Source organism: Martes martes, assembly GCF_963455335.1.
Source record: "Martes martes genome assembly, chromosome: 1".
In the NCBI taxonomy this organism is placed as follows: domain Eukaryota; kingdom Metazoa; phylum Chordata; class Mammalia; order Carnivora; family Mustelidae; genus Martes; species Martes martes.
Window position 1 is genome coordinate 64,919,126 of NC_137888.1, and position 19,724 is coordinate 64,938,849.

A 19,724-nucleotide genomic window follows, 5' to 3' on the forward strand; every position below is an offset into this window, starting at 1 on the left:
AACCGAGCCACCCAGGAACCCAAGAATTACAGGTTTCTTTAGAAAACAGCTAATAAACTCTCCAACTAAGGCCATGCAAAAACTGTTAAACTACTATTAAGCCATTAGCAAAAGAAAACAACAGAGTACATAAAGTTATAACCCTTGGATCACCAAGGTAGAAACCCCAGTTATAGAGGATTTACACATTAGCTGGACATACTAATTTGGCATATACAAGTACCATTTCTAAGTAATTGAAGAGATGAAAAAAAATGCTGCCTGTTTTCACAGACAAAAACATAAAACTCCACTGAGTTCCTCTAAAAAAAGAATATAATGTAATATATCCAAAGTAAGCACCTATTTTCATTACCTAAATAGCGAACTTGGGAGAAAAGATTTTTGTTTATTTTTTAAGATTTTATTTATTTATTAGTCGAGAGAGAGCACAACCAGGGGGAACAGGAGGCAGAGGGAGAAGCATGTTCCACACTGAGCAAGGAGCCCCTTGCGGGACTCCATCCGAGGACCCTGGGATCACGACCTGAACAGAAGGCAGACGCTTAACTGACTAAGCCACCAGGTGTCTCCGGGGAGAAAAGATTTTAGACAGCCTTTCCCTTTGTGAAAAACAGGTGATTCAACTACCAGTGTTTTTCAGTTAACTTCAAATGGCTCTCAGGTTATGACTTAATACATGCAATTACTCTGTGCTCACAAGAAATAACGTTCCTGAAAATTAGGGCTTACAGACACAAATACTTTCATGCATGTTTTAGAAGGAAAAAAAGTTGGCTCTCAGTTATCCGTGATTACAGTAACTATTAATTTAAAATTATACACTGATATAAACTCCAAGATTAAAATTGTTAGACACTCTAGCTAAGTTAACATTTTTGTTTTTGTTTTTGTAATAATTTTTAGGACATAAGATAATAAAATCCTCGGAGAACACATTTACCTTCTCCAAAGGAGTTTACAAATATATTAAAGAATCTTACCAATGGCCAGTTCTATCAACATTTAATTTTAAAAAGATCGTATTAACGTCCCAAGTCTTTACTGCCCACTGATTCTATCTTCAAGATTAGTCTTATGCAAATTTGATTTCATTTTAAAACTCCCAAGTTTTAATAAACTCAAACAAATGTCTCTTTCTAGAAACCCCACAAATGGTATATAATATCAAGTAAATATTACCTGAAACAAAGTTTTAGATGCAACTGTTCACTTATATATAACTCTTCATATCAATAGTTACTTAAAATTCCTATTTTTACTGTAATAAAATTAGAAAAATTATACAGAAGAACATGGAATCTAGAAATAAGCTCCTATCAAATGAGATTTCTAACAGTTTTCTTGAATTCTAGCACAATGAATTTTAAATACATTGTTGGAAAATCTTTTAAAAAGAACTAGCACATAGGGCCACTGGGTGGCTCAGTTGGTTAAGCATCTGACTTTGACTCAGTCATGATTTCAGGGTACTGGGACTGCTAGAGTACTGGGATTGCTCAGTGGGAAGTCTGCTTGTCCCTCCTCCTTGGCCCCTCTCCCCAACTCGTGCTCTGATAAATAAATATAATCATAAAAAAAAAAAGAACTAGCATAGCTCATGTGGAAGTAAAGAAATTAATTTGTAATTATTTTCAAATTATATTTGGGCACTTGACATACTCAGCTTGAATCCATTCTAGTAACTAACTCTAGCTACAAGTGACAAAATATAGTGAATAAGCTGTTACCTCTGAGATGAGGGCCCACACCAGCCTCCTTGCAAGCATCACTGTGATGAATGCTGCCAGGTGGTAATCAATGAGATGAAAATTCTGTAAAAGAAACAAATCACTGCATCAGAAAGAAATATGGATATCTAGCTGGAACTACTACATCAAAAGGTTTGCCCCTCAGAAGAGCTTCCTTACATCAATCACCTTGTATGTATAGACCACAAGAATCTTGTGAGATCTTAGAGAGATCTTGAGAGATCTTAGAGAGACTACCTACCTTCTACTTTCTACCTAATTTTACTTCTCCTTTCATGAAAGATTGCTTTAATTTTTCAAATACTATTTTAAATTATCTGGAATGTACTCCCCTCTTTTTTGAAAGTTTACAGTGTTGAAAGGAAGACTACAGCTTTGGGTTAAAAAGTTATAGCCTGCAGAATTATGGCAAGAATAATTTAAGGGTTGGGGCGCCTGGGTGGCTCGGTGGGTTAAGCCTCTGCCTTCGGACCAGGTCATGATCTCGGGTCCTGGGATTGAACCCCACATCGGGCTCTCTGCTCCGAGGGAAGTGTGCCTCCCCGCCTCTCTCTGCCTGCCTCTCTGCCTACTTGTGATCTCTCTCTCTCTGTCAAATAAATAAATAAAATATTAAAAAAAAAAAGAATAATTTAAGGGGCCCCTGGGTGGCTCAGTCAGTTAAGTGGCTGCCTTCGGCTCAGATCATAATCCCTGGGTACTGGGATCGAGCCCTGGGTCAGGCTCCCCACTCATCAGGGAGCCTGCTTCTCCCTCTCCCCACCCCCTGCTTGGGCTCTCTTAAATAAATAAAAATCTTTAAAAAAAAATTTATTTTAAATGCCATATTTATAGTGAGTGTCAAACAATGGATCAGATGGGACTCCCAGCGTTCAGGAGTTCCTATTTTTGGTCTCTCTATGCAAGCTTATGTTAATCTAATTGGGTATCTACTAACCTAAACTCCCTACGGGCTGACATGTCAATTACCTTCAATTTAGTCTTTCTTCTTAACTTGATTTAAAAAAATATCTTGGGTGCCTGGGTGGCTCAGTTGGTTAAGCGTTTGCCTTCTGCTCAGGTCATGATCCCAGGGTCCTGGGATCAGGCTCCCTGCTCAGGGGGAGTCTGCTTCTCCCTCTGCCCCTCCCCGCAACTTGTGTGCTTGTGCTCTCTCACAAAAATAAATAAATATAATCTTTTTAAAAAAACACAGCAAAAACATGTCTTATATTTCTTCCTAAGAAATGATAGCATTACCTAGACCCTGCATATGGTTTCTTCTAGTTCTATCAGCATCTGTTCTATCGGTAATCAGAACTCTAGCTCTAAGCCTATATAAATAATAAGCACAATAATAAGCACATTAGCAACAAACAAAATGGGGATATATTTTCATTTTGCTGGTCAAATGGTCTTTAGATTTCCAGAGTCCTCCTTCCAGACTCAAAAGCTGAACTTCTGGGGCGCCTGGGTGGCTCAGAGGGTTGAGCCTCTGCCTTCGGCTCGGGTCATGATCTCAGGGTCCTGGGATCGAGCCCCACATCGGGCTCTCTGCTCAGCAGGGAGCTTGCTTCTCCCCCTCTCTCTGCCTGCCTCTCTGCCTACTTGTGATCTCTCTCTCTGTGTCAAATAAATAAATAAAATCTTTAAAAAAAAAAAAAAAGCTGAACTTCTCAATTCATTCAGTAGTAAGTAGGGGGCACCCACAATGTGTGCAAAGTACTCTTCTTGATACTGAGGATACAGTGCTGAAGAAAGATACACAAGCTTCCTGCTCTCCTGGATCTTATTTTTAACTGTGATGTGAAAGGGAAAGGGGATGGCAAGGATTTCTATTCATCTCTTCTGCCATCATAGTAGAATTTAACTGGACACTGACTCCTTGCTAACTAGAAGTTCATTTCCTTGCCTCTCTTGCAAAACTACTTGCAGCTAAGGCATGTGAGGGGAAATGATATATACAACTTCCAAGTCATCCCCTCAAAGGAAGGAGCTATCTTTCTCCTTTCCTCCTTCCTGCTGGCCAGATGTGCTGACAGGAGTTGATGCAGCTATCTCGGACCTCGTTTTGGAAGAAGCATGTTGGGAGTGGCAGAGCAATGGAAACAAAGAGTTGCCATGCTGGCATATCACATGACTGGTTTTTATCTAATCAGGAAATAAGGTTCTACTCTGTTTTAGCCGTCCTGTTACAACTAAAGCCATATCTTTAATAAATTTAAGTGTAAAGTCAACGACAAACAAGCTGATAAGCAAAAGCATTTTACCTAGTAACAACTGCTGGCAAGAAATAAGAGAGTGATAAATAGTAACTGGAAAGGGAGTTGCAGAGCCAATTTACATTGTTGGTTATGGAGGACATCTCTAGATTGCAGCATTTGGGCTGATGACTGACTGATAACAAAGTAACACCCATGACAAGATCTGAAGGCAGAGAGCCCCAGGCAGAGGGAAAAGGAATCACAAAGGCCCTAAGACAGGAAAACATATGCCTGGTGTGTCTGAAAATAAGTATGAGGGCTGAAATGATGTAATGAATAACAAAAGATTAAGTTTATATTTTTTCCTAATGAGAAGTCATGGAAGTGTTTTATGCAAAGAGTGCCAGGTTCTATTTTATTTTATTTTTAAAGATTTTATTTATTTATTTGACAGACAGAGATCACAAGTAGGCAGGGAGGCAGGGAGGCAGGCAGGGAGAGAGGAGGAAGCAGGCTCTCCGCAGAGCAGAGAGACCGATGCGGGGCTCGATCCCAGGACCCTGGGATCATGACCCGAGCCGAAGGCAGAGGCTCTAACCCACTAAGCCACCCAGGCACCCCCCAGGTTCTATTTTAAAACAATCACAGTGATTGCTGTGTGCAGAATATACTGTAGCAGCACAAGATCAGTTAGGAGGCTACTGCTTTTAGTGCAAGTAAGAAATGAAGATGGACTGAACAGGGTCAGCAGCAAGGGCAACGGAGTGGCCCCATCTGGGATACATTTTAAAGGTAGAGTAGTCAGAATATCAAGAGAGTGGCTTACCTCAGATCACTTCGTTTTCTCTAAGTGCTTTGGATTCTAGTAATATTTATCCCCTCTTAAGCTTTGAGACTTCTTATTCACCTCACTCCTCCAAAATAATGCAAGCAAATTCACTAGACCCCCTACTTAATACCTAATGTTTGAGGGTCTTATTTATGTATCACCAGTCCATCTAAGACATTTTTTATCAAAAGATTTAAGCGCCTAATGTATCTTATTGTTAAGTAAATTTTATTCTGTGCTCTATTACTGAAAACTGGTAATCTGCTTATAATTAACTCTGTAAATCTACAATATTTGATTAATCACCCTCCAGTCCTGATATTCTGAATAATTTACTATACTACTTCTAGCTTTTGTTTCTTAGGGTTAAGACTCATTCAGTTAATTGCTTGATGGCCACAATGATACTTTACATATTCGGGGTCCACATTTTCTTTTTGATAATTATTAAGATCTTGAAATGGAAAAAGAAAAACCTAATATATAAATCTGATAAATTTCTGAGTCAGACATACATAATGAAGAAAATTTAGACCACTGGTTTAGATATAAGTCCCTTCTAGAGCATCCCAGGTATATAGCCATCTCCCATGTTTGAATACCTTCAGTGACAGGAAGTAACCAGGTCTCTGGCGGCCCATTAATCTTTGAACAGCTTACTGATTCAGACCCCTTTCAGAATGATGGGCTAAAATCTTATCATATTTGCTATTTCACAGATGTTACTCTTAGTTTCACAATCAACGCTAAGGTTTGTGTGAGCTAGGACCATATGTAGCAGATAAGTGAGCCAGTCCACAGGATAATCTGCTTCAAGTGTGCCTTCCGTTATTGCACAGACCAGAAAATGAAAAACTTCATCTCCAGACTTTCTTGCAACTCAAGTTCTAGATTTGACTTAGTTTCTGCCAACCTTGAGCATTACATAAAACCTGAATTCAGAACTGAGTGAAATGGGGAGAGGGGCAGGGTAAAAGGCACCCATGTTTGGTGGTATGAGTCAGAGGAAAGAAAGCATTAATTCTGGACTCAGCAGCTCTAGCAGCAGCTTCCTGATTAGGACAGGAGCACTGGCTCCCTTGCAAGGCAACATTTGTAGGGGACTTTAAAAGAACTCTTGTCAGAAATGGTTGACTGACAGAAGAGCTCTTTGATTAGCCTGAAAATTCAAAAACTGAGGTTTCCATGGAATGTCAAAGTGAAAACTAAATAATGAACTACCCAAAAGTACTAATGGATTGAACACAGAATAAGTAATACGAAATACAGCATAGCAGGGAGTGACAGTACTCACTTTGTCACTATGTGATTTTGAACAAGTTTTGTAATCTCTAGGTCTCATATTTCTAATTTATAAAATGGGACAGTAGTACCAGTCTTCTGTTTTTTTTGTTTTTTTTTTGTACCTACCTGTTTTTAAAAGAAGGAGTAAATGAGATAATACTTGCAAAAAATAGCGATTACTTTAATGAATGTTTGCCAATGCCATTGTTAAGATAGTGAGAAATTTACATATAGAGCTACATGGCTGGAAGTAGCCTTAAAAGTCATCTAATCCAGCCTCTTCATTTTACAACACTATGGCCAAAGAAGAATAGATGAAATACAGTTCCTACACTCATAAATTCATAATCCAGAAAAAAAAGACCATTAAAAAAAAAGAAACACAAACAATGGGGTGCCTGGGTGGCTCAGTGGGTTAAAGCCTCTGCCTTCGGCTCAGGTCATGATCCCAGAATCCTGGGATCGAGCCCCGCATCGGGCTCTCTGCTCAGCAGGGAGCCTGCTTCCTCCTTTCTCTCTCTGTCTGCCTTTCTGCCTACTTGTGATCTGTCTGTCAAATAAATAAATAAAATCTTAAAAAAAAAAAACCAAAACACAATATGGCGTTGAATCATTACAGTTCTTTTTTTTTTTTTTTGGAGTAACACAAGAGGGAAAGTTTGTTAAATTTAAAAGTACCCTTGATATATGAGAGCAGGTGAGCTCAAGACAGCAAGCTGCACCCAATCATTAGAATTCTTAAATAAAGAAACCGAAATTCGCTTTACTTGGTATTAAGTAGGTACATCGTCAATATGGAAAGAAAATACTTAATAGTTATTTCCAGAAACAACCAAGTAAAACGAGTATTTTTTTTTTTAATGCTTATTCCCTTCCCATATTATTTTGAAGACTTTGGCCCACATTTGATTCCTATGTTCATCAGGCCAAGGAAGTTTTCTAATCATTGATAAGCCCCAAACACACATATAAACTACCCAGCACAACAGTCTTCTTTCTCCTAGAGCGTATTTCCATCCAAATCTGCCTCTGTCAACCATCTACCTACAAAGTACCCTGAGTAGTCTTACTCATTATTTTACATACCCATCTATGGAGAACTTCTCTGCATCAAGACTATCTCAGCTCTCCTAAATAAATGGAAAGAGGGTAGAAGAAACCTACAATATATTTTGATGTATTTCAGTAAAGACATCTACTCCTTGTCTCAATTTTATTTTTGTAACAGTGCCCAATCTTATTCATAGTAACAATAAATCCTATGAAAGAATTATAGTCTCCAGTCTCCCTATAGTTAAGAGTGAACATGATGTGAGCCTGGCTATAAGAAACTCTCCTTTATACTTCCCTATGCTCTTGCCCCTTTCTAGCTGAATGAGGTGGGCCACAGTCAACTTGGAGGCCACATACTGGAAGACAGCACAGTCTCCATCAGTCTGGGTCCCCTGATTGACTACATGGAAGCATGCTACTCCTGCAAACAAAACAACCACCTCAGACTATTATGTGTTTGGTGCGTCATACAATTCTGGGTTTATTTGTTATAGAAGCAACCATTATCCTAAGATAGCCATTAAAAGGGTAAATTTCCTGGAATTTAGTCATATTAGCACCTTAAGTCCAACAAATTTAATATAGTGCAAAGAAAGCTAAACATCAAAACTCTTGATATTATGATAAATTAAAGGTTTTCTGCATTTTCATTTATATTTTACCTTTCCAGATATTTATATTTTAATAATCTTATGAGATTACAGTTCTGAAAGTATTCCATGGTTTAACTGAACAACTTTTTTTAGAAGAAAAATTATTAACAAAAGTAATTTGTACCCGCAGTCTTTCCAACTAGTTTCCTGGTTAAGTAACATACAGAAGTTAAAGGCCTAGTAAGACTTACCAGTGAAGTACAAGAAGCAGGATGATTATAAGGATACCACCACACTGTTTTATAGATATTGATGTATTGAATAAACAGAGCAACCAGCAGGTAGATGAAAAAGAGAAATTCAAAGAGCAGGCTTCCATCCACAGGCAAATCAGGAATTTGGCAATGACGAACAGGACCGGGGGTGATTAAGGCTGTGATAGGTGGGACCGGAAGGCCAATAGCACTACCATTCCTGAAAGAGAAACTATGGTTAACTCAAATGGTGATAATCTTTCAGTGTTATAGAGCATAAAGGGCCCCTGCTTCTTCCTCCACTTAACACTTAACTACTGGCCTTCCCTCAAGACTCTATCCTAGGATCTCCTGCTCTTGTCTTCTCCCTCTACACACATTCTCTCAGTGATCGAACATGTGGCCACAGCTTCCATTATCTTTAACAGGCTGAAAACTAAAATCTGAGTTTCAGATCCATGTTATCAAGGTGTCTACTGGACACTGCTGTGTTCCTCCTCCTATAATCCTGATGCTAGTTCATGGCCCACTCAGTAGCCACCAAAATCAGAAACCTGGGAGTCATTATTAGAACTTTCCTCTGCCTCTTCATATCCAATGACTCGCTAGACCTTAAATATTCCACTTTGTAAAGCTTCTTCCACACTGCAGCTTCCTCTCTAAAACCACTGCCTTAGTTCAAGCAGTTACCATTTTCCACCTAAACTACTGAAGTAATCTCCCTAAAATTAACTCCATCAAATTCTCCAACCTGCCTTCAGAGATCTAAAGTGAAACTAGTAGTGCTATTTTCTTGCCTAAAACCCCTTAATAACTCTCTAGCGCCAACAGGATAACATCCAAATTTTTAGTATGTCCTATGAGGCTCTCTGTTTAACAGATCAGTCCCATCTCTTGCCACCCCTCCACATACAACCTGTAGAATATCCATGCTATTTGCTATCTGTGAATATATATGCTATTCTTTTGTACATGCTATGACTTTTCCCAGCAATACCACTCAATATCACCTTCCTTAACTCCTCACTTACATATTTACTAATGAAATCCATTAAGACTTTTTAAATGATCGAGCATATCCTTCATGAAGCTTACTGAATCAATCCAAACCAATTCACCTTACCCCCGTGCCCCCACTATACCTAAATTATGCCTTTATTATTATACTTTTTATTACTGTTACAAAATTCCTTGTATATATCTATTTTTTATCAGATCGTAATCTTAAGGACAGAGACTGTACTCTTCCTAGTTCAATTCACATATATACCTTTATGTTGAGAAGATAGCAGACTACTGTGGTCATGAAAGAGAAATCTCTTAAAATACAAATTAAAATATAGAGATTTTACTCCCAATTTTCTAGCTGTTCTTTCTCCCAGGCTTTTTTATATAGGTCAGAAATAGCTGGGCTGGCGCCTGGGTGGTTCAGTGGGTTAAAGCCTCTGCCTTCGGCTCAGGTCATGATCCCAGGGTCCTGGGATCGAGCCCCGCATCGGGCTCTCCGCTCCGTGGAGAGCCTGCTTTCTCCTCTCTCTGCCTGCCTCTCTGCCTACTTGCGATCTCTGTCTGTCAAATAAATAAATAAAATCTTTAAAAAAAAAAAAAAAGAAATAGCTGGGCTATCTAAAATGATAAAACAGGGGTGGATAGGGAATAAACTTTCCCATTGTTTATAGACCTGGGAATAGTTACAGCTATCTAAGGGTCTACTATTGTTTTAGAACAAGGAAAAGAGGCTTGGTTTGGATATTTCCAAAGAAGATTCCAGAGAAGGAACAATATCCACGTTATCATTCTACTCTAAGATTTCCAAATATAGAATTGTAGCATTAGTATGTGACATTTATAGTACTTTAAGTGACTTATGGGAATATAAACTCTGCTCATTCTGAACAGTGAAGAATAGCATGGCAGAGGGGTGCCTGGGTGGCTCAGTTGGTTAGGGACTAACTCTTGATCTCAGCTCAGGTCTTGATCTCAGGTTGTGATTTCAAACCCTGTGTGGGGCTCCACACGGGGCAAGAAGCCTACTTTAAAAAAAAAAAAAAAAAAAAAAAAAAAGAATACCATGGCAGAATCTCAGAAGAGCTGGAAGGGAAGAACAGGGATGGGTAGGGAGAGGGTGGGAAAAAAAACTACGCAAATTTCTTCCTCTCATTTCCAAAGAATATTCCAATAGAACAAGCTGACCAGGGAGTTGGTTGTGAACTACCAGTAGGTCTCACAACCTCACCTGCTCAATCATACACCAATCATTAACACATCAGAGCACATCGGAGCCCTCTGCTCTGTTCTGGGACATGGGCCATTGCACAACTCCAGGAGCTATCACTCACATAGAATACATCGTAAAAGGTGCTCTATGGAGTCATACAAGTCAGTAGACCTGAATATAAGGGATTAATGCCAACAGCCAATCTATTCCCTCTCCCTAATCACAAGATAATACAAAATTCTTATGAAAATTATAAGGCTAGGAGCCTCAACTCTAGAACAAACTGAAAATTCCTTTTTTTTTTTTTAAAGATTTTATTTATTTATTTGACAGAGATCACAAGTAGGCAGAGAGGCAGGCAGAGAGAGAGGGGGAAGCAGGCTCCCCACTGAGCAGAGAGCCTGACGCAGGGCTCGATCCCAGGACCCCGAGATCACAACCTGAGCCAAAGGCAGAGTCTTAACCCACTGAGCCACCCAGGCACCCCCAAACTGAAAATTCTTATACCTCTTCAGTCAAAAATACATGAAGGGAGAAAGCATGCTAAATTATGTTATTATTTAAAGGTTAAAAAGGTTCTTACAGAATTTTTCCCAAATAAAGCAGATTAATATGCTTCTGCTATTAACAAAGCCAATGAAATGCTGGGGTTGAAGAAATATTCAAAACAAAGTGCAGAAAATCTACATTTGTGATACTTCACACAGCCTTGGCTATTATACTTCAAGCCAAAAAACAAAGGGTCAAAGATCAAATAAAATGATGCAGAGCATCTGAGGGGGAAAGGAACATTTTTTTTTACATTTGAAAGCTTAATAGATAAAATCAAAGTTCTTAAAACAAACAAAAAAAAAGACAGTTAAAATAAACAGACTTGTTCTATACATCTCAGAAAATTAGTTAGAGGTATTATTTAGGAAAAATAAAAGTATTTCTCTAACAGGATATAAAAATAGATGCAAAAAAAAAGCAAAATGGCACAAATACATTTTAGATACAATGTGGGTTAATCCTGTCTATCTAGGACTAGACCAGGACTATTGACAGTCTTTGCAGAAAGTAACTTTAAAGGTCAGTCTTTGTGAAAGCAGCCTTTGAGAAAGTAACTTTATATTCTTGAGCCTCAGTTTCTTCACCCATAATGCAAGAGTTGGAACAGATTCTCTTTAAAGAATTCTTTTCAACCTGTACCCCTGGGGCAAATAATACATTATATGTTAATAAAAATAATTTAAAAAAAAAAGAATTCTTTTCAATGTTAACGTATTCTCTTTCACACTGTGCTACATGTCCCTAAGATCATGCCCAGGCTTGAAGATTCACAGGACTGGCATACAGTTGTGTTCGTTATAGTAAAAGGATATAAATCAAAATCAGCAGAGGGAAGAGGTACATGGGGCAAAGTCTGGAGGAAACCAGGTGCAAACTTCCAAGAGTCCTTTTCAGTGGAGTCATACAGAAGCAACTTAAATCCTTCTGCAACTACCTGCGACAACACACATGAAATGCTGTCTACAGAAAGCCTCATTAGAGACTCAGCACCCAAGGTTTTTACGAAGGTTTTGCTAAGCATATGGATAAAGCAAGAAAGATTCAAAGAAATAAAAAAGAATTAGGAGGGATGGAAAAAGCAGTGATCATTTGAACATGCTTAGGTCATATTATTAACAAAGTATATGCAAGGACAAAACAAAGAAAAAAAAATCACTTGTCCTTCTCAAATAAGATTCTCCCTCAACTAAAAGCTCTCTAGGAAACTCAGAAATTCACAGTATATCCTCCTTTTTTAAAGGCAATCATCTCAGCACTTTCTCCTGTGAACAAATCCCTGTTCTTCATAGAAAAAAAAAAAAAAGGACAGGGAACTATGGATTTCAATCTTGATTTTTGTCACCAAACTAGCTCTCTGACATTCCCAAGTTGACCCTCACCAATTATGCCACAAACACATGCAAATGCTCTCTTTTCCAGCTGACCTATGTCTTGCAGAATCAAATATATCATCCAAAATTGTGTCACACTTAAACAATTATCTAGTTCTCTCTTCAGTACTCTACAGAGACTCCAGAAGTAAGTTCTCATCTAGACCTTGTCTTTGTACACAACCTTCCTAAAACCATTTTCTAGGCCATCTACCACTGGTTTTATCCATATTTCTTATAACCCTTCCCAGGTGTTATATAATAAGCTATTCTAGGCCTTTTCTTTCCCAACAGGAAACAAACACAGAACATCTTCTTCCAAAATAACCTCTCTAGATAAAAGTGTCACAAAATAATCACTCAATAATAATTTCAGTGATTTTTTTAAGCCATGAACAACTATGATCTTTCACTTTATTCAAATTATGATAAAAAATGCACTCCTCTTCTTACTACCCCCATTGAATTACTACCCCTTCTAAAAGGGGAGAATGGGTGGAGAAGTTGATCAAGGCAACCATAACTAGAACTCTGAAAGCCAGGATAGAAGAGCTACAAAGAAGGTAGAGAAAAGAATACATGATCATAGCTACATCCATTCAAGGGCACAAGTATTTTCCAAAGGTTCCTAGGTCTTCCCAGTAATCTGTTTGCAAACTTGAAGGAAGATTTTGGTCCATATTTGACTCCTATGTTCACCAGGCCAAGGAAAAACCATCTAGAAATGTGATTTTCAATTCTTTTTTTTTTACTAGCAGAACACTTCATTTTCCTTCCCCCAAAGGACATTTTACACGATATCCTGATATCTGAACACACAGAGAAGGAGTTAGTCTGATTAAAAAAGGATTAGTAAACCTGAAGCCTGGACTACTAGGCCTACCTAATTCCTCCTCCCTTTGAAGTCTACAGCAGTCCCTGAAACCCTGAGGAAGGATTCCATGGGGCAGTCTGGGAACATAATTATCTAGGGGAATCCACAAAGCCAAAGGAGAAGAAAATGAACAAACAACTGCTGGAGTTAATACAGAGGCAGAGTTAGAATTTTTTATCTAGCTATAATCCTAGTAAGGCACAGCTACAATCTCCTGTTGCAATTTAAAAGAACTAAATCACTAAATCGATAGTATGTATTAGTAAAATTGAGGCATGTACTCAATTTTATGTACTTTTGAGGTAGAGTTACCTCAAAATCAATGTTATATAGTACCTTCAAAAGCATTTTCACATATTCCTTTTTTTTATTCTTAAAAATATAAAGTAATACATGTTATTATAGAAATTTTGGAAAATTTAAACTTCTAAAAAGTTGTTGCAATTTACTATTTCATTTATTTTCAACATCCTGCTGTGAAGGATATTATCACTGTTAAAAACTGATAATATCACTGTTTTTAACATGAGGAAATCCAAAAACCAGCAGAGTGAAAAAATAATACTCTAGAATATAAGTACTCTGTATACATACATAAATATAAAATTTTGATTGACAATTAGTATAATGAGAATCAGAGCCTAGAAAAATCCCTTCAAACAGGAATTTCGGGGAGAGCCCCACTGAAACAACAAGATCAGAACTGATTTTGAGGATTGAGTAGAACCTGGGCTGGAAAGTCAGAAAGAAAGAAGGAGGCCAGGTCAGGGAGAGAGAGGTGCACAAATAACATCAGGAGGGCCTAAAAATGCAACAGTTGTACTGACTGCTAGCAGTACTGAAAATCAGAATCCAAGCAAGAGAAAACTCTATTCAGAAAGAAAGCAGAAATTACGTGACAAAAATTATCTTGATCAAACACTTGACAGAAAGTAAAAACCATCTCTTTCCACTGCTACATGACTGAAACACCTCATGAAGTTAGTTATCCTGGATAAGATTAGAAATAATTCAACCTAACTTTTGAAAATTAGGAACAAGATAAATTTCCATTAAAAAGACCACATTCTTTATTCTCATATACAGTCTCATAATGTTTGGGTTACAACTGACAGTTTATTCATTTCAAACAATTTTTTGAACAAAATAATTTTTAAGATCCTTGACAGAATATGACTTCTAATTTTAGAATTTCATGTTGTCAGTTTTAATTTGCCCTTCCCCACTCCAAAAAAAGAATGCTAGTAAGTAGTTAAACCACAACATTTCTCTTGTACTTTAATTCTCTTCTCCCTTCTTTTAGTAGCTAAAAAAGTTAGAAGTTGGATTATCAGCTGTAAGTAAGAATTGGACTGCTTTCACTTTGTGGGCCCCATATCACAACTTTCCACTCCAAAGTATTCTGAAATACTGAGCTTTCAATCTTCAAGGGCAGGATTCCCACTTCATTGTCAAGAAATAACCTTGATAAGCAAGTATCTGAATAGCAAGATGACTGCTATGTTAGCCACACTTATCATAGAATATTATAAATTATGCAGTCTTACTCCTTTTTTTACCTGTTTCTCAGGCCTGTTCCATTGCCGCAGCCCCCACCAACCAAAGTCTGTAAAGAAGGTAAAGCTGAACGGCTTAGCTGCTGCCGACTAGGGCCCCTCCTTCCACCGGGCATGTCCGGGAACCAGTATGCTTCCAGTGCCACCTGTAGTTGCAACCCAGGTTAATGGCTGTCAACCTGTTTCAACTCTGAACAAAGAAAAGACATTTAAAATCAGTTTACTATTTTTAAACTGGGCAATGTAACAAAACAACAGAAAAACTGACCAAGTAGGCCTTGTAAAACCGTATTTTCAGATAAATGCTCCTCCAGTGTCTATTACCTACTTTATTCTAATGAAAGGACTAGTCAAACTCTAATAGGTCAGAAGCCTAAGCTCTGATCTAAGCTTTATTAAGCGTTAGATAAGTCACAATTTGTGTCTTTTGTCAGTCGACTTGTGTCATATGAATGATATTACAAATCAGGTAGAAGTTAACAAGAAATGCCTAACATATGCATTTCCAACTCATATGTAATATTCCACAGTAAACCACTGGAAATACAGGAGAATCAGCACTGTCCAAAATGTTAGGTTTTGTTATCAAGGGATCTGGGTTCTGAGATCAGATGTGCCACATACTATCTGACTGTAACTGAGGCATTTAACCTCTGAGTTTGTTTCTTCTAAAGTATTCTTTGCCCTACACAGGTTGTTGTGAGGACTGACAGGATGGATGAAAATACATCAGTTGGTCTTTAACTCTTTTAAAAGTAAAACTGTTCAAGTGGTAACTCCACATGTTAGAGTGAAAACATCAGAAGGAGCTATAGTAGATGCCCACTACAGAAAAACTGGTATAAAATCACTTAGAAATTACTGAAACTGCAAGATTAAAAGACAAGTATCAGATGAAGATCCTCGCCGAAAGGAGGGTCCGCCAATATGTATGCCAATATCTGCTTCCTAAATTTGTTTTTCAGTATTAACGACTGAAAAATGGCATCCTGGAAAAACCCTGGTTTTCCAAATGTTACTACAGACTGATCCGATGTTCCCTATTCCTAACAGCCTTTGGCTGTGAACTAAGAAACGCCAGGTGGGACAAAACATTCAAACCGTTGGACGTAGGGCCTGCTGGTTCTTGCTCAATTAACGAGGGAAACAAAAGTGGGGAGGGAAAAAAATTGGGGTAGAAGAGGCGAGAGGATGAGGTGGGGGGGGAGGCGGATGACAAGAGACCACAACTTCAACAGGCTGGCCCCTACAAGGGGACAAACGACAAAGCGGCTGCCGCGGCGCAACCCGGGGAGCTGAAGCAGGCCGAGACAATCACATAGCGCGGAAGCCCGATATACTCACGCATGGAGGAGGCCCAGCCGGTGGGGCGGGATCCCTAAGAGAACGCGGTGGCTTTACAGGCTGGACCCCAGGCAAGAGAATTCCCTCCCTGCGCTGAAGCGCTCCAAACCAGCTGGTTGTCCGCAGGCCGTCCCCGCCCGGAAGGTCGAGAAAAGGTATCCAGGCTTCGGGCTGCCAGCCCCCGCCCCAGCCCCAGCCCCACGTCAGTACCAGAGTTAGAGCCAGAGCTAAAGTTAAAGGCAGAGCCGGGCCGGGTCAGCACTCATCCTCAGCCTCCATTACCGCGGAGCTGAGCAGACGTGGCAGCGCACGGAGATGACGTCAGTACCGCGACTGCCGGCCCCTCCAGCCTGGAACTGGCGTCGGGAACTAATCACTCAGTCTCGGGAGCCGGCACCCCACCCTCTCCTGCGTGCACCTGCGCAGTGGGACTCGCCTTCTCTGTTGGCTCATGGTCCCGCCTTCTCCGCCAGCGCTCGCCAACGTATTTCCTCCCTGGGCGTCTACGATCCGCTGGCACCATCCGAGGGGTCCTTTGCTATCTCATGGACTACCCTTAACAACCACGTGCAAATTATCGCCCCAGTTTTACAGATAGGGTAGGTTGGGAGACGTCGCCTAAGGTCACGTCAATGCCAGGTAAAGGAGTTCAAGTCTTGATGTCATGCTTCAGCACCCAGTCGTGCTCTTATTGTATGTGAAGTGAAGGACTGGATGGATGTTGGAGTTAAGGAAATAGCACAGATTGCTGAGTCTGTTGAAAGAGACGAGACACCAGGAAAATACAGTAATTACAATATAGTAAATGCAACAAAAGTATGCCCAAGGTCCAGAGGTTAACATGCAATTCATTGTAATTTATTCAGTATAGTAAATTCTGTGGGATGATTGTGGTGGCAATACCAAGAAAAACTTGTGAGCTTGGGGTTTAAAGCCAAGACTCCAAGAATGATTAGGCTGTTCGTTGGAGAATAGCTTTCTAGTAAAGGAAGTGGCAGATAAAAAGGTAAAATGGTGGGAAACATGATGAATTCAGAAATTGCCAATAGCTTAGTATTAGAAGAAGAATAAAAGTGTCAAGAAGAGCATGTGTTTGAAATCCCTGGCTCCAGAGATTTTAAGCACCTTAAGCGAAAGCCCTTTGTATGTAGTATCGATCACACAGTTGCAAATTACTTAACCTTTATTGAGAGTTATTGCTGTGTCTGACACTAAACTAGTACCTTTACATATTTCAGTTAAATCTTACATTGCTTTGATACCATCATTTTTCCCATTTTCCAGAGGAAACAAGGAGTTGTTGTTTTGTTTTTGTTTTTAAGATTTTATGTATGTATTTGACAGAGAGCGAGAGAGGGAACACAAGCAGGGAAAGTGGGAGACGGAGAAGCATGCTTCCTGCTGAGCAGGGAGCCCCATGCGTGGCTCTGTCCCGGGACCCTGAGATCATGACCCCAGCTGAAGGCACACCCTTAAAGCCTGAGCCACCCAGGTGCCCCCAGAGGAAACAAGTTTTAAGAGAAGTTAAATAACTTGTTGAAAATAACCCAGCTAATAAGTGGCAGAGCCAGAATTTGTAGCAGAATGCCCAATATCAAAACCACTAAAAGTAGTAATATTCCAAATATTCTTAGTGCCCTAACATACTACAGAACTTTCATGCATGAATATATAAAACCTAACATAGATCATTACAAAGTTCCATAATTTTGTACATTTATTTTCATATTTGCTCTGCTTCCTAGGTTGCTCCATTGAAACTCCTTTGCCACTTTTCTACTGCCTCACCAGCATTCTTCATTCATTCAGCAATTATTTATTTAGTGCCTACCGTGGACCAGACACTGTCTTACTGCACAAGACAGATATGTCCCTGCCTTCTTGGAGTTTATATTCTAATGGGAAGCATTTGATAAATAAAATAATTCCACATTAAAAATATTACAGAGACAAACAGGGGTTAAGGTAGAAAATAAGGGAGGTTCTGTTTTGAGGGGTTATGTGTCTGAGGAAATGGTATTTCAGCAGAAACATGAATGTTGGGAAGGAACCAGAGAGGCATAGATGGGAGGGAAAAGTAGTCAAGACAGAAAACAAAACTTATGCAGAGATTCTATGGTATGCAAGAGCTTGTTATGTTTGAGAAACAACACAAAGCTGTATAGCTAGGTCATGGCGAGCAAAGGAAAATGTGGCATGAAATGAACTTGAAGAAACAGGAAGAGCTTAAACTTGGAGGATCTTTCAAACCAGAGTGTTTGCATTTTAAATTTGTGGCTGGCACCCAGAAATCTGTGATTTTCATAGTTCTGGGATTCTGGCACTGGTTTACATATGGGAGCCACTGGAATAAACCACCTCATCTGTTAAGGAAATGAAACAATTGTTGTTGGGGTTCACGTGCAGCTCATTCCTCCTGAGTACAGGGCCCACTTATTTCCCAATCTCTTGATGTTCTTCCACACAGATAAACATTGTAGAGTTGCAGAAAATACTGATTTATTTTCATCTCAAAGACGTAACACAAGGTGATTTCCATTTTCTTCTGGTTACGAAAAACTGGAATTAGAGAAAATAAAAACTCTTATTAAAGTTTTAAAAATTATTCTCCGCTGTATTCTTTTTAGACTAACTTTGAAGCCAAGGTTACTGCGGTGTTCATCTCTAACACACTGTTTTAGTTATGTGCTTTCAATGAACCACTCATTTTGAGCACTGCACACCTTCCAGAAGTAGAAGAAATGAATTTCAAGTTTTCATTTGTATTCCTGAAGAAGTCTTGTATAATATAGTGTTGAAGATTCATTTTCTCTTCTTGACTACTCAACAAAAAGTGAGTGATATAACCCGTTCCTAACTAATCAACATTATTTTATCTTTCACCATTCCCCAGTGTACATCCTAAACTTCCACTACCATCAATCTATGCTCTACCCTCGCTTTCTGTAAATTATGGTTTCCCAGTTTTTAGTGTATCCTGCACAATATTCCTTAACTGCAATATTTCGTTTTCATTTTGTTAGACTCCTCCCACCCCTTTTCCAAATTTCTGTCTCATCTTGATCTTTCTTTCTCTCCCCTGAAACCAACAATTGCATATTGCCTTATGTTGTAAATAATCTTTGGGGAAATATATTTATCTTCCCACTAGTTCTAAACTCAAGGACACAGATCTCATCTTGTACTTTCGTGTATTTCCACAGAGCCTAAGATGTTACCTTGCACATTTTAGACAATGAGTAAATGCTTGTATGATAACTATATATACCTATGTGTATATATAAACCTATACTGCCCAGTATAAGGTTACCCACAGATTTTTTTCCCTTCTAATTCACCTCAATTGTTATAAAATCCTATTACAAAGAGATTTGTGCTGTACTATTTTCCACCTCTTGGGTTCTAACAGTGCTTTATATATTCAGGTACTCAACAAATCTATACTATTTAATAAGAAGCAATTTGATGTTGTGCAAACAACTTCTAGCCTACATTGTACCAGTAACTGTGGGCAAAAAACATGCTCTCTGATCTTCAGTTTTCTGGCTGCAGAGAGTAAGGTGTTTTAAATATGCTGCAGAATGTAAGGAATTGTCATCATTAGACATATTTTCCCAGGGGATGCCTTTTATTCATTCTCTCCTGGGCTTCAATTTTCTGAGAGAGAGAGAGAGAGATGCATTTTGAACCTTTCACTATACCTGGTGACTTGAAGCAGCTAACTCCGCAGTCTGGTTCCAAACAAACCAGCGGGACTAGCCTGGCGCTGCAGGCGGGGCACTAGGCTGACGTCCCTGCGCGGCCCTCCCAGAGAAACTGGGATTGGGGGCTGGGGGGGTGGGCGGGGCGCGGAGTGGCACGCC

At 39.2% G+C, this 19,724-nt stretch overlaps 1 protein-coding gene across 1 annotated transcript in view; it reads right to left on the reverse strand.

Moving 5' to 3' along the window:
• The window catches only part of TMEM39A (transmembrane protein 39A), a 30,756-nt gene extending 14,564 nt beyond the window's left edge, over positions 1-16,192 (reverse strand). The window contains exons 1-4 of the mRNA XM_080812602.1: positions 15,862-16,192; positions 14,521-14,707; positions 7,945-8,167; positions 1,731-1,814 (exon numbers count right to left, since the gene is read on the reverse strand). Coding sequence (XP_080668728.1) covers positions 1,731-1,814; positions 7,945-8,167; positions 14,521-14,633 — 420 coding nt within the window. The 5' untranslated portion in view covers positions 14,634-14,707; positions 15,862-16,192. The remainder of the gene's footprint in view (positions 1-1,730; positions 1,815-7,944; positions 8,168-14,520; positions 14,708-15,861) is intronic.
• Positions 16,193-19,724: the final 3,532 nt, after the last annotated feature.